This window comes from Citrus clementina, unplaced genomic scaffold, assembly GCF_000493195.1.
Source record: "Citrus clementina cultivar Clemenules unplaced genomic scaffold, Citrus_clementina_v1.0 scaffold_2, whole genome shotgun sequence".
NCBI lineage: Eukaryota > Viridiplantae > Streptophyta > Magnoliopsida > Sapindales > Rutaceae > Citrus > Citrus x clementina.
This window is the reverse complement of record NW_006262688.1, coordinates 22,356,236-22,368,793: the sequence shown is the minus strand read 5'-3', so window position 1 is coordinate 22,368,793 and position 12,558 is coordinate 22,356,236. Positions and strand designations below refer to the sequence as shown.

At 32.7% G+C, this 12,558-nt stretch overlaps 2 protein-coding genes across 3 annotated transcripts in view; both read right to left on the bottom strand.

Moving 5' to 3' along the window:
- LOC112100975 (glycine-rich cell wall structural protein 1-like) overlaps positions 1-50 on the bottom strand; it is a 541-nt gene extending 491 nt beyond the window's left edge. The window contains exon 1 of the mRNA XM_024190852.1: positions 32-50. Within this exon, the coding sequence (XP_024046620.1) occupies positions 32-50 (19 nt within the window). The remainder of the gene's footprint in view (positions 1-31) is intronic.
- A 1,928-nt stretch (positions 51-1,978) lies between these two features.
- On the bottom strand, positions 1,979-6,253 carry LOC18050386 (L-ascorbate oxidase homolog). 2 transcript variants are annotated; one of them, XM_006447517.2, is made up of 8 exons: positions 5,578-6,253; positions 5,377-5,486; positions 4,453-4,723; positions 4,239-4,341; positions 3,801-4,146; positions 3,079-3,444; positions 2,878-2,956; positions 1,979-2,704 (listed from the first exon to the last, which is right to left on the bottom strand). In XM_006447517.2, the coding sequence occupies exons 1-8, from the start codon at positions 5,713-5,715 to the stop codon at positions 2,501-2,503; spliced, it is 1,617 nt and encodes a 538-aa protein (XP_006447580.1). In that variant the 5' UTR covers positions 5,716-6,253; the 3' UTR covers positions 1,979-2,500. The 2 variants fall into 2 exon arrangements, with proteins under 2 accessions (XP_006447580.1, XP_024046834.1); XM_024191066.1 differs by lacking the exons at positions 5,377-5,486; positions 5,578-6,253 and adding an exon at positions 5,107-5,229.
- Positions 6,254-12,558: the final 6,305 nt, after the last annotated feature.

The following is a 12,558-nucleotide window of genomic DNA, read 5'->3' as shown; positions in this document are numbered from 1 at the left end:
GGATGGCAAAAATTTCCATAGGGATGGGTACCCTCAGGGATTTTCCCCATTCGGGGAGGGTATGAGGATAATTTCATACCAAATTTCTTATTCGGGAAAGGGATGAGAAATTTTTTTTACCCAATTTCTTATTCGGGGAGGGAACGGGAATGAGGTGGAATTCCCATCCCCTACCAATTTCCCTATTTTAATTTTTAATTTAATTTTTATTTTTTAAAATTACTAGTAAATAAAAAAAATTGAATTATAAAATTATAAGTATTGGTAAAAGTAAAAAAAATCAAAATATTTATATTATTAAACTTTTAGTCCTAATTAACTAATTAAAGTCCTAAATTTTTATTTAGAACATTAAAAAGACCGGACAGATTCTATTAGCCCAAAACTTTTGTTTTAATTTTAATACTCATTAAATATTTTAAACTTAAATCTATTTTTTATTTATCTTAAATCTATTTTTTATTTATTTTTAGATGTTATAATTGCCCACAGCAAATCACAATTTTAATATATAATCTAATCTAATATTTGCTCTTGATTTGCTTCGACTTAACTATTGTGTTGTAAAGAAAATAGTCCACATTTATAAAGTGTCCATGCCACCATTGAAAAGTTAAATTTGAATCTAAATTTAATTTTATTTGTAACAATTTTGTATAGGTTATTAATTTGTTCATGATAGTTTGTATCCCTTGCCAGCAGCGTTACTTACTAATTTAATGCATGTGCCTTTTGTAATAGATATTAATATAAGATATATTTCAAACTTTACTTTTATTTGAATTTATTATTTTAATATAATTAACTCAAAATTGAAAACAAAAAAATATATTAGTTATTAGGAGATCGAGAACCATCGGGGATCCCCCGTTATTATTCGAAGATTGAATGAAGATTCTCTTAAATAATTTTAATAAAAATAAAGAGGGGATGTGGACATACACAAAATATCATGGATGAATATAAAGAGATTGATCTCCTCCCCCCTCCTCCCTCCTCCCTCACCCCTCCCCATTGTCATCCCCAATGCTTCATAATTAACGTGATTAGAACAATTGCTCTCTTTCACGATGTATACGCAGTTTGTGATCATGTGCGGTTGAACGCTTGAAGCTGCATGCAAGTGGCCTTCGTCGTTATCTGTATAATTCGTTTAGCCACTCTCTCCTAACTTTTTGTGATAGTCTCTCTCAGAGCCCTATTCTTTCGAAATTTAGTGAAAAAATTGACTTGGTTATAAATAAAGTCAACAAAACTGACTTGATTGTTCAAATTAAAATTTAAAATTTAATTTTAATTATTTATTTCATTGGAGGAGACCAAAGAAAAAAAATAAATAAAGGTAGTATCCGTCTCCATAATTAACAATGGCCCATACACTTTATTGTTTTAATTTTATTTTTTGGGCCATGCTTGTTTACATTACATATACAAGGCAGTCAACTCCGCCGACACTTCCAAAATATTGAATAGAGTACTACTTAGTCCACTGCCAATAAATGTTCAAAACCAACTGCATTTAATCCTGCATTCAAATCGGATTTTGACAGCTGAGATTTTTCCATCATCTGTCTGTACAGTTGCTGTATAGAATAGAATGGAGGGTTGAGACACATACATTCCTGCAACTGGATTGGCTCTAACTACCATTAGCCTGCGTCTGAGAAACAAGATGAAGCAAGCTTGGAGTAGCGAGGGTATAGGTAGATAATGTGCATGACAATTGGATTTGGATTGAATAGAGGCAAGCAGCCCATCAAGAGTCACGGCAATAACAGTGAAATTAATGATATAAGCTTGCAGAGGCAATGCTGTGACAAGAAGACTGATTCTTCTTCATATGAAGGCACCATAGGGTACCGATGGACGTGATACTAGTTATGCTGTTTCTCAGATAAATTAAGTCTAAAGTTAAGCACTCTATGTCAGAATTGTTATACAATGTAAGTGCAAATATGAATTTGGATTGGAGCTTCATGACAGAGCGGTGTCCAGAATCAATTATACAGCTTTTCCCTAAATTATTATTTCTGCAACTGAATGAAGAAAAGGGCAGTTAATATGGCTGCGCTCAACAGTTTCAAGTTTTGCTTCCTCTAGCAATGTTCATTTGTTTAATCACAATTAAACTTGCAACTTGACAGATGACGAACGGACCTTGAACCAAATGTACAAATAAGACATTTTATCAAAAAGGACTTCTGAACATATTGAACCATTTTCTAATTGAAATGGATGATAAAAACTGGATTTAGCGGAAAAAGAATGCCAGTTTTGGCCAATTGCAGTATATGGTAAACTGGTTTAAGCTACAAAGCAATAGAGAAAATCATTCTTGATTGCGAGCCATCTCCTAACAATTAACGGATAAATAACTTGTGACAATAAAAAATACTGTAAAATGGCTCGAGTAAAGCCATCAGATATCTTCTCTTCTAGATCATATTCAAGACTGTCACTGTCTTGTGACATATTAGCAATCATGCCGTGCTTACAGGGGTCAAGTTCTATGCCCCACAGCCCGGCCGCATAGAAGAGCATTACTTGGGATAGGATACTCATCTCTCCATGAATTTGCAGAGGAATAGACTCGTAAATAGAATTGTTGGCCTAAGTACTGGCGAGCCCAGTTCTCAGACCTTATATTCCACATACCCACATTGTCCAAAGGCACATAAACTGCTGTCCATGACTTGGGATACACCTGCACTCAAACCAAACACAGCTTCATAACAAATTGCAATCCTTTAGTTATAATTTTTTTGGGAAAGAAAAAAGTGGAGGATATTCCTACAGAAAGTAAAAATATACTGTTAAGACTTTTGGTAGACTTCAGAGATTTAGTTAGAATTTAACAATATGGATTTGTTAGTATACCTGAACAGTGCAACGAGAAATTGTGTCTCTTAAATTGTAAGTTAATCTACTTGCAGGAGTCCACTCCCCTCCATCCATCCTGCCCATATCAAAAACATGCACAAATTCAGAATCCAGAGAATAAAATAGATTTCCAATAGCTGTAGCAGTTATAAGCATTGGCCAATTCAATATTTGCTTTAGTTTTTTGGTTAGACTTACCCTACGGCAAAGAAGTTATGACCATCAATGTGCCATGACTGCAAAGTGTCTTCTGGATTCTCAAACACAACTTCAGCAAAACCCCGGAAATCAGCAGCCATGACAGAAGTCTGGAGATATGCACCACCACCAGTGGGGTTATCTGGGATGCTTCCGACGCTAAATACTCCGGGAATCTTGAAGTAGTCTGCGAGCTTTAGAGGCGTGTCAGCTGGGATGAATGACACGCTGTTGACAGCATACCTCTGCTTGCCATTGATAGTTGGGGCAGTGTTTTGGAGTCTAATAGTATGTGTAGTGTTGATCAGACCATAGTGGTATGAGCCTTGGGGATTAGGTCTTGGTCCACTTGCTGTCAGATTCCGCCTGGTTCAAATTATGGCATGAGATTATTGATAATTGAAAACAAGTTTAAATTGCGGCAGATAGAAACTGAATTTTTGCATATTCTGGAAAGCAACTAAGTTAAATTGATTTTGCTTTGCCGTATCAAGTATTCCATATTGTGTACCAAGGCATGCCGCTTTATTTATCAGAAATTCTCAAACTTCAACAAACTATACAGTAGCAATTTTTTATAGTTAGGTTGAACCCTAATGGAGAGAACACAATAGGATAATTCAGCTAGTCATGTGTCCAAGTAGCCTAACTGAGGAAGAAACTTAGGTAAAACAAGGTACATACAATGATATAGGGAAAATGACACGGGATTTTGCAAATACCTGAGTGAACGTGCTTGTTCAAGAGACCAATCAATCTGAGTTGTTGGCCCACCAGGAGGAGGACCAGAAACACTGCCAGCTGAGTTACTGTAATGAAGAACGGAGGTTGCAGAAAGCACCTGTGATGTGAAACGTGTTGAGATGACAATGTAGTAACCTTGAGGGGGTTGATCAGCTCTAACCAGAACAGAGTAGGACTGTCCCAAATGGATATCAAGAGAATCATAAGTGTTCTGCAATGTGTGGGTTCCTTCGACCTCTACAAGCAGCATTTTATGACCCTGGATTCTAAAATTGATTGAAGTTGAAATCCCCACATTTGATATCCGGAACCGGTAGGTCTTGCCTGTATGGCAAATTTAAAAAAAGCTCATATTGTATAAGACCATCACAACACCACAACAAAAAATTAAAAGACCTCTTATGGCAATCACTAACCTTGATCAACTGTGAATGTGTTAGCATTTGAACCCCGACCATTGATAACAAGACCATCAGGAAAGGGAAGATCACTCCCACTGTCCAAAATTGCTTTCAAATCCTATAAAAGTTCAAGTAAAAGACAATAAATATATATACATAACTTCGAGACCTTCAATGCTGCATTACATGTTCACTGCTAAATAACATTTGTTTTAGGTTAGTCACTTACAGTGTGATTTTTCTTGTACCAGTCTCCAGCAAGAATGGTGAAATCTCCAGCAGGAGGATCAAAGGGCACAGGAATAAGTGGTCGGCTTGCAATTTTTATGCCACCATAGCCACCTGCAGCTTTGTGAAAAGCAAGAGAGGGGAAATAGAAGTAGCTACCAATTTGATCCTTGACTTGTAGAACATATGTGAAGTTTTTTCCTGGAGGGATTGGGCAGTTTGTGCCATAAACTCCATCTTGCCAAGAGTTCCTTCTCTGCTGGACACCATTCCTGGACAAAAATTACAGCATATCATGGTAAGTTTTTAATTAGTCTATTGTTATTAAACTAGATTTAACATGAACTAGGGCCACATGATTTTCACATATTTTGTTCACAAACCATGAGAAATTTGCGTATTCATCAAACTCATGTGCAAAAAAGATATGATTTTGATTCTACCCATGTGCATCAATTAGATTGAAAATTGGTTATACATCATTATCACTTACAATAATCTAACAAGGACCACAAATCCAAGAAAGTAGACTATCTCTGTTCTTTACTTTTTTTTTTCCGTTTGTTGGATCTAAATCCAAAACATTAAAAGGCTATAGAATTCAGTATCATGATTTAACAAATTAGTCTCATTCTATCAGTAAGTTGCAACTTACAGGGTGATTAAAGGGGCCATATAGATGAAGTTCAAGACAACCAAATGTGTGTAAAGATGTGTGATCAAACTACAGCCTGGCAACCGCTAGATCTTGGATCGTCGCGCAACAAAATGAAACTACTACCATATTTAAAGCAGATTATTTCTTCTTTTTTTTTAATGAAAACAGAGGTCCTTTAACTATTTCACCGTGTTAATATAAAGAATCTCCAAGAGTAACGGAAAAAATAATAATAATTACTACGTTAGAAAAGAAGGTGGTGCTAACCAAGAGATGAGAAATGGTTCATCCAAGGCATTGAAAACACTGATAATCAAGTTATCATTGGTCACAGCCTCAATGGAAGGCCCTGGAAATTGCCCATTAATCAATATCCCCTGCCATGATAACACATTTTCATCAAATAAATCCACAGAAACACACGCACACAAAAAGGGAAAAAAAATAAAAAAAAAGGTAGTTACGTACCTGTTGTTTAACACCAAGAGGATAAATATCACCGTATGTAACATTCCAGTTAAAAAATCTGTAAGGACTTTCACCTCTAGTGCAACTCACAAGCATAAACACTAAAAGCAAACAACATATACTGCTATAACTAGCCATCTCCCTCACACTCAACCTTGAGCAAAAACTTAAACAAGAATAGATGGTAACAAAAATAACTAAAAGAAAGAGAGTTTCCAACTTCTTTATCCCTGTAAAGCCATATCAATCACTACCTCACTATCTCAACTTTAGTTTTTTTTTTCTTTTTCTCTCTCTTTTTCTTTTTTGCTTTGGTAGAGGTAGCCTTTGGCTTTTATCAGCTCTTAAGTAACATGTGCTGTGAGAGTGTCGGTGAAGAGAAGAATCAGAGGGTTCTTGAAACTGAGATAGAAAATAGATACTAGATTAGACAACTTGGATGCTTATGGGGGCTTTTTGTAAGAAGAGAAACCAGGGGGGCATGAGCTGTACTTTCTGCAGCTAGTATCCAAGCAAAACTGAGTGAAGTGTCATAAACAAGTCCTTACACTCTTCGGCACACAACCGCGTTACTTGATAAATGTGAGGCAAGCTTGTGGGATTGTCATTGGTTTGCCATAAACAAGTCCTAATTTTCTGGCATTACATCATTTACATGTGTTTCCCCCCAAAAAAAAATCCCATAATTACCAACAGGGCTTTTTAATTTTCCCATGAAGCAAAAAATCGAAACATATTGATCTTTTGGTAAAAATTAAAATATCCAATCTTGATTTACGTTTCCTAGGGAAAAAAGAAAAAAGCTTGATTTATGTTCGGGATTATAAATTACCACTTTAAATTCCGGGGGATGGTTGACTGCAGGAAGGTTTATGGTAGTTCACCAATAACATTTTCCCAAGAACTAAAAAAGAACACAGAAAAAAAAAAAGGGAGAGAAAATAATATTGTCAATTTTCAACAAATTATGAATCGATCAACTTGTCTGTCTGTGATCGGCGGGCGTTACGGTATTCTTCTAGTAAATATGCTGTCCTGTTTCTTTGACTTAAAGTAGAACCGGACAAAGAACGCGAGTCTTGTCTATTCAACAATAATTATAATCAGTGACAAATCTCACTCGGAAATTTCTATACGACTCTTAATTAATTTATTATCTGATCATATAGGACATAAAGCAAGATATTATTTTGAAAAAACAGTTTTTACTTTCTAGTCAGTCAATCTTTTTGGCTCTGGTCTGAGTGGAAATACCCAAGAATAGCCCTTAATCAATTTCTTAGCATGAACGAACTAACCGAGGCGAGAGGCTTTGTCTTTGTGAATGCAACGATTGAATAGCTTAGGTGGGATTCAACAAACGCGTTGTGTGAATGGCGCCGTACTGTCTTGGCAGGTGACAGTAATGGCTCAGCTCTTGTGCGAACGCCCAAATTTTGCCAATGCCACCCTCTTTTAATGCTTGGCAAATGGCAATGGACCCATCGTTCATTTATATGCTGCTCCCAAACCCTCTGTGTTTCTTCATTTCGGGGCCAGATTTGTTAAGACTATTGGCATACTTTTATATCTCTTTTAAATATTTGCTAGCCTCTTTCAAATTACTTAAAAGGATACAAGTACCTTTGGTTACATATTTTGTTTTTGAAACTCTTTATACTCAAATATCACAAACTCTGTAAAATTTTGAAAAACGATAAGAAACTTAGGGTGCGTTTAGTAACTTTTTTTATGGGTGTTTTTTATTTTTCAGAAATAAAAAATACAAAGCATGTTTGGTTAAGTCATTTTTTGATAAACAGTAAAAAAAATGGAGAATAAAATATTTCCGTTTTCTAACTTTTGTAAAGAAAACTCAAGAATGTCAAATTAGGGTTCTTGAGTTGCTAGAGAACAACATAAAAAAAAAAAAGCAAGATAAAAAGTTATTCCGCGCCACCACTATCATTTATTAACTTATTATTTTATTAATTTTACTTTCACCTTATCTTTTTCTTTATAAAAACAGTAACTTTTACGATTTCACTACCTTATATTCTTCTTCTTCATTGTACTGCTAAACAGGGTCTTTAGATATTTAGTCATATTTTGGATGCAAATATTTTGTACTCTTTTGTTCTTTATATTTTGTGGTGTAAAATATAATTAATACAAATGAACTACTTAAATGTTTATAATAAATATAATTGTAGTATGGTTTTTTATTTTGTTATGCTAATTAATTTTACATTCATTATTTTATTTTTCATTTTATTTTTATTTCTTAAACTTAATAAAATATAAAAGGGTTTTCTAAAGATTATTATTGCTATATGAAATTTGATTTCATTTTGATTAAAATTATAATCATACAAATAAAATTATAAATAAATTAAAAAAAATTATTTTATAAAATATTCTATAAAAAAAATTCTATATTTTCAAACAAACAACTAAACGTATTTTTACTATTTTTCACATTTTTACTGTTTTCATTTTCATACGTTGTTTTGAAAACACACTACCAAACAAATTTTCATTTTAAAAAAATCATTCTCTTTCTCTAAAATAAGAGCCAAAAATACTAGATAAAAAATATTACCAAACACACTCTTAACTTTATTTCAACAAAATTACAATTCAAGCAGCATTTGCATAGAAAGCCATTGTGATTATTTATGAAAATATGTTAATTGAAAACATTTGCTGTAAAAACTAAAGAATATTATGATTTATTTGGTTTTCAAACAAAATTTTTATTGTTGAAGCTATTGTTTGAAAATCAATGGAAAAAGTAATTAATTGATTGACCAAGTAGCAAATCTAGAAGTAAGCACATCAAAGCTCTTGCTTGTTAAAAACCAATAACAATTAAAGCATGAAAAGATTAGAAGAAAGGCCTCATTCTTTGAATTAGATTTTAGTGGGATTGTTACAAACTAAGCAATCAAAGCTCTTAATTGCCTGCTGTGAATGATATTTCTTACTTTCAATTTCGCTCTATTAGGAGTTTAGCACTGACAGTATTTAAAAGAAAGACCATAAACGAGTTTAAGGAGAAGTGGGGTGAATTAAGGTTATTTTTAGATCCAGGGGGGGGGTGTTAAGGAAAATGATATAATTTTTAAATATTTTAATAGGGTTATTTGAGAGAAAAAAGGGGTTTAAAGAGGTGCTAATAGTATCACTATTTCTTTAGTTATCCCTTAATATATTTAAAAGTAGGATATGACTATTTGAAAATTTGAAATACTCATTAGACTATTTTTATTTATTTTAATAAAACATTTTATTGCTAAAATGTTCCCATCATAAACTACTATTATTATAGAATTCTTTGGAGCATTCAATGATCAAACAAATTTGAACGCAGTTGGTCAATTTTATGTTTGATATGGTACTTTGCGTTGTTATCTGAGGAATCGCTCCGGCTTAGCTATTTTAAAGCCGATATTTAATAGCGCTTTGGACCAGTAGTCCGCATCCTCGAGTGTCCAGCTTATATACCAAGATCAATTATCTCTTTACCAAATAGAATTAAGTTGCTTTAAACGTGGTTGATTCTTTTTATTGGGCTATTACCAGATTTAGATTAGATACTTTTAAAGGCTTGGGTACATACACAGTACCAGATTCGGATCCCGGAAATGGTGCTCTGAAGGAATGGAGGGAGAAGAGAAGATTTACAACTGAGGATCGAGATCCGGTCTTTTTGCCTCAGAGGAACGTACAAATTTTATGGCAGATCTGATAAAGACCAGTCTGCAAGCATGCTTTGAAAAGACAAGTGCTTTTAAAAATAAATTGTTGGAATTTAAATGTGCATAAAATTAAATTGCAGAAAAGTAAATTGCAGAAATTTAAAGTACATGGAATTGAAATGGCTTTAAATAAAATTATAAGTGCTTTAATGAAACTAAAAATGGAATGCTTACATTGATTGCTTTTCTTTGTAGAGAAGAAAGGGAAATTATGGGAAATTAATCTGAAGACAGGAGAAATTCCTTTTTGTCTTCGGATTCCAGATTCCTATTCCCAGAGAGAGAGAGAGAGAGAGAGAGTTTTAGAGAGAAGGAAGAGAAGTAGAGAGAGAGGCTTTGAAAATGAGAAATGAAAAACCTGAGGAGTCTAAGTCTTCCTCTCGGTTTATATACAAAAATCTTTAAACTGTTCACTGTAGCGGGACTTTAAGTACACAGTAACATCTGGAACTCTGCACTGTTCACTGTAGCGGGGCTTCGAGTGCACAGTTATCTTTGGATCGTAGTTTTGAATAGTAGGCTCATTGTACAGATACGGAAATACAAACTGACATACAATACGGGTGAAGAGACATGTGCGCTCTCACTTATGTCCAGGGGACCACCCGAAAAATAAAAATTACTTTTATATATATATATATATAACACAATAATAATTAAATGAGAAATATACTTAGTACTCCTTCTTTAATCCATCTCTTCTCGAACTAAAGACTAAATGAAATTTTTTAATATTTGGGAGAAATTTCTTGATGGTAAAGCATGAATTCAGCCAATTAACTATTTTTCAGACAATAAGAGCCATGAGAGACAACATGAATTGTTAAAATTAATGTTGTTACAAATGTTGTTTTATTATTAGTTGGGGTTTCTTAATTTTCTATATGCTTTTAGCGATTTTCTTATAGTACTTCTGAAATTGAGAGGAAGATTTGCGTTTGAAATTATGGAAGATAAATGGCTGCAAAGAGAAGGAGCCATGGAAGAACTATTACAGAAAAGGAGAAAGGGTTGTCAAACCCTGGAAGAAGACTATAATTTAATATATAATAAGGGTATGTTGGGTATTAAAATGAGTGTGTAAAGTAAAACATAAAATTTAAAACTTTTTAAGTGAGTTTATTGAGAAGATGAGTACAGTGAATATTTTATATATTCAAATAGTTCCACCCTTAAAAGTAATGTAGGTTTCTTATAAAACCACCATATATGACAAAAAGAACCTTCATCAGAATTATTTCTTATAAAATTATACTCTTTCAATTTTCTTTTTTCATGCTCTAACCCCATATCAATTATCAACTTTGTTTTTTCTTCTCTGGGGGTGGACACATTAACCAGTTCGGTTTAGTTTTGCCCCAAAACCAAACCCGATTGGTTCAAAATTTTTTGAATTGAATACAAGCTGAACTATGGAACTGAATTATTTTAGTTCAATTCAGTTTGATTTTATATGATTTGATTTAAGAAATTTAATATTTTTTCTTAGCCAACTTTTTAGATTTTTCGCCTAAATTTGATCATTTTTTAGTCTAATTCAAATTGTAATCACTAATCATTTCATGTTTTCTACAACGTACTAACATAAAACAATTTTATAATAAATAAGTATTTTTTAATAACAAGAAAAAATTCTTTTTTATTTGGTGTTTAAAATAAACTTATCAATTTTTTGTTTATTTCAATTCAAACTGAAAACAGGCCATACCGAAAAGTCAATCGGTTCATAATATATGACTGCCTGAAACTAACGGAATGCCCATCCCTAATCTTCTCCTCGAATTGCTCATATACCTTCTTTTTTTTTTTTTTTCCCTTCTCTATTTTTATTTTATTTTAATTACTATTAGTTATACGAACTTCTTTCTTTGTTGCTTCTTGATATGTAAATTTTATGCAACAATAGAGTGCCAACAACACTTTTGTTTTTCCAGGACCTTTCCTCCAATTCTTTTCGGATTAGCAATGCAGCCATTAATTACTCTTTTGGGTTCATATTTTACTCAAGTCGATAATTTAATAAAAATTATAAATTATAATAATTTGAGCTTACGTAACTACAATTTAACTTCAATTTGTTATTTTGTCATTTGATGAAATTTTAATAAAAGTTAAAGTTGTAAAACATTCAAAAGGATTTGAGGAGCGTTTGGAGGGGTGCTAATAATTTCATAAATGTCATATCATGTTTCTAATTAATATTTTATTAATTTTTCAAGAATTGTAACTTCATTGTTACTTCATGAAAGTATTAATAATTAACCGGCCACATCCATTGTGACTTAAATAACGTGCTGTTAATAAATAGGATACACAATATTACTCTAAAATAACGAACTAAATAAGAATATTTGGCTGGATTTCTATCGCTAAGGCCTGATGCTATAAATAAACTGTTGGATACATCTCTTTCCTTGGAACTTGGAAGTAGTTCTTTTTTTTTTTTTTTTTTAAGTTGGATGTTGTATTTAATTATTTATAGAGCTTTTATAAATAATTTTTGTTTAACAAAATGAATTTGATTGTTTAGTTATCCATCACAACTTTCAGAAAAGAAAACTATTTTGTTTAACAAAATGAATTGGATTGTTTAGTTATCCATCACAACTTTCAAAAAAGAAAACTATTTTGTTTAACAAAATGAATTTGATTGTTTATTTATCCATCACAACTTTCAGAAAAGGAAACTATGTAATTATCTTCCCACACGAATTTTGCGAGGTTCGGTTATGGAAGTAGCCCAGAAAAATTTTGCACACTTTAGAAATGAACTCTACGGCATTTAATTATTTACTCCTCAAATCTAAAATATGAGCTTTCTATTTTTAGAGGAGGTAAAAATAATTTTTCAAGAACTAATAGTAAACCACCATGTTGATAGAAACCGTTTATCATTATCGTAATTTTTCTAATCTTTATGAATCTTCTTTGGTTATAACCATACCATATCAATATTATTATAAAAAGAGCTTTTGCTGCTATGGAGACAAGTTATAACGAACAGTCAGTTCAATTGACACGCTGACAGGTGTTATAAGATCGTTTCATAGAATTATTTTCCTAAAAATGTCAGCACAGAGTCTCAACCAATTGGTAAGTTTATGAACCTAAACTGACAGAAGCATAACCTCTAAACAACTTTCTCCAAACTATAGGATTGTGATGAAAAGAGGTTACAACCCAACAACATAAGCTCCCCATTAAAAGAGGATAACAACACATTCTGTGCAGCAACAGCAAT